General features: G+C 38.5%; 1 protein-coding gene across 1 annotated transcript in view; it reads left to right on the top strand.

The window, feature by feature from the left end:
* Positions 1–872: 872 nt before the first annotated feature.
* Positions 873–2,174, top strand: part of SLC25A24 (solute carrier family 25 (mitochondrial carrier; phosphate carrier), member 24) — a 24,844-nt gene continuing 23,542 nt past the window's right edge. Inside the window, exons 1-2 of the mRNA XM_006763115.2 lie at positions 873–888; positions 1,109–1,196. Of these exons, the coding sequence (XP_006763178.1) occupies positions 873–888; positions 1,109–1,196 (104 nt within the window). The remainder of the gene's footprint in view (positions 889–1,108; positions 1,197–2,174) is intronic.

The raw sequence follows: 2,174 nt of genomic DNA, 5'->3' as shown, positions 1-2,174 counted from the left end.
TGGTTGCTAATATAAAAAAATTTCTATATGTGACACAGTACCAGAGTTAAGTTAGGGTTTTCAAAATGCTGACACGCTGAGCTCAAAAGGTTTGCCATCACTGTGATATGAGGAAGCACTTATACTTCCAAGAGTCTAAAACAATGTGTATTTAGCCTTTTTTCCCTTAGGTGATAATAGTAACTATTATTTTTAATCCTCACCTGAGGGTAGTTTTTATTGATTTGAGAGAGAGAGAGAGAGAGAGAGAGAGAGAGATATCAGTTGCCTCCCATATGCACCCCTACTGGGGATGAACCTGTAACCTAGGTATGTGACCTGACCAGGAATTGAACCTGTAACCTAGGTATGTGACCTGGCCAGGAATTGAACCCTTCTGTTGTATGGGACGATGCTCCAACCAGCTGAGCCACCTGACTGGGGTTTTAATTATTACTAGTGTTAATACTTGTTTTTCTTAGTAATGTGATTTTTACATAGAATTCATGTTTTTCGTTAAGAAAAGTTATTTGTCCAATGAGTTAAGAAACTGTAAGTTGGGGCTGTTTGTAAAATGTTAACTATGGAACAATATGCTGATTTGACTTAAAGCTTTGGGTTAAAAATAATTATATTTCCTTGTTCTTTGGGCAAGAGAGGTTAACTAGTATTTTTTTTTTCATATTTAGGCATAAAAATGACATAATCTAAATTTTAAAAACTTGTCGATTATGTTACATTTGACAGTCCTTTTGAAAGAATTCATTTAGAGCAGATACTTTCTGATTTTGAAAATTAGGGGAAAAAAAGCAGATTAGACATTGAAATGTGTGTCTTCTGACTGGAATTTTGGTTTCTCTATTTAGATTAATAGCTTGAAGTGAGAGTCCCATATGTGCCAAGCAAAAAGTAAGAGTGAAATAACGTGCATACTTGTTTAATGTATTTATTAGTTTTTGAGTTGATATTGCACTATGTACTTAAGCAAATCCAACCCTCCCCTAAACTCATAATTTTACCTTCATCCATTCCAGGCTTTCCCTGATACAACGAGGGATTTGCAATTCATGATTTCTAAGGTCCTTACAGTTCTGACGCTGAGTTTATGCTGTTTTTATTTCTTTTAAAGGAAAAATCGAGGCTTCTGAAATTGTCCATTCTCTCCAGATATTAGGGTTAACTATTTCTGAAAAACAAGCAGAGTCGATTCTTAAAAGGTGAGCTCTCAGGGGATTGAGGATTGTTTTTTTCCTTGGATGTTCACTTTCATGTCCTGCTTCAGAGAGCTAGTCAGTGTGGTTCAGACAAGTCCTCGCACCTCGCTGCACCCATTCGATATCTTTCTCCCCCTTTCCTTCCTTTTTGTTTGTGCGCACACATATTTCTAAAGTGTAGGAGTGGGGAGTGCAGCCTCGGGCAGGACTCTTTCTTCTCTTTAAAACTGATCATGTGATGTAAGTGTAGTTGGTATACAATCGGATATTAGTTTCAGGTGTACATTAGAGTGAGTCAGTACTTTGAGGCCACAGTGTGACCACCCACTGATTCGAGTCCTTGTCTGCCGGCGCGCGAACTCATCACTGTAGGATTGACTGTATCTCCTTCTCCTTCCCACCCACCCTCCGCCCGCTCCCTTCTGGTGACCATCCCTTTGGCCTCTGTTTCTCTGACTCTGTTTCTGTTTTGCGTTTTTTATTGAGATTCCACATGGAAGAGAAGGACAGACAGGATTCTTTCTTTATTATTTTTTTAAATATGTTTTTATTGTTTTCAGAGAGGAAGGGAGAGGGAGAGAGAGAGAAACATCAGTGATGAGAGAGAATCATTGATTGGCTGTCTCCTGCACGCCCCCTACTGGGGATGGAGCCCGCAACTCGGGCATCAGCCCTGACCAGGAATCCAGCCAATGACTTCTTGGTGCATGGGATGGCACTCAATCCACTGAGCCACACCAGCTGGGCTAGGGTTTTAAAAAATTTAATAAGAATATTAAGTTGGAAAGGAAACAGTCATTCTGTAAAAAAGCCAACAATATTAGTTTTATTTGTAAATTCTGTTTTGTTCCTTGGTTAGCTTCTTTTTTTTTTTTTTTTTTTTTTTTTGATAAAAGCAAATGTTATATCTGCATGACTAAATGAAAAGCATAATCTGGATCTTCATAGGAAAGGAGGGCATTTCTTTGATGTCAGAAGTCC

The sequence above is a fragment of the Myotis davidii genome, unplaced genomic scaffold, assembly GCF_000327345.1.
Source record: "Myotis davidii unplaced genomic scaffold, ASM32734v1 scaffold217, whole genome shotgun sequence".
NCBI lineage: Eukaryota > Metazoa > Chordata > Mammalia > Chiroptera > Vespertilionidae > Myotis > Myotis davidii.
Note: the sequence above shows the minus strand (reverse complement) of the source record. Positions and strands in the feature narration are given on the sequence as shown.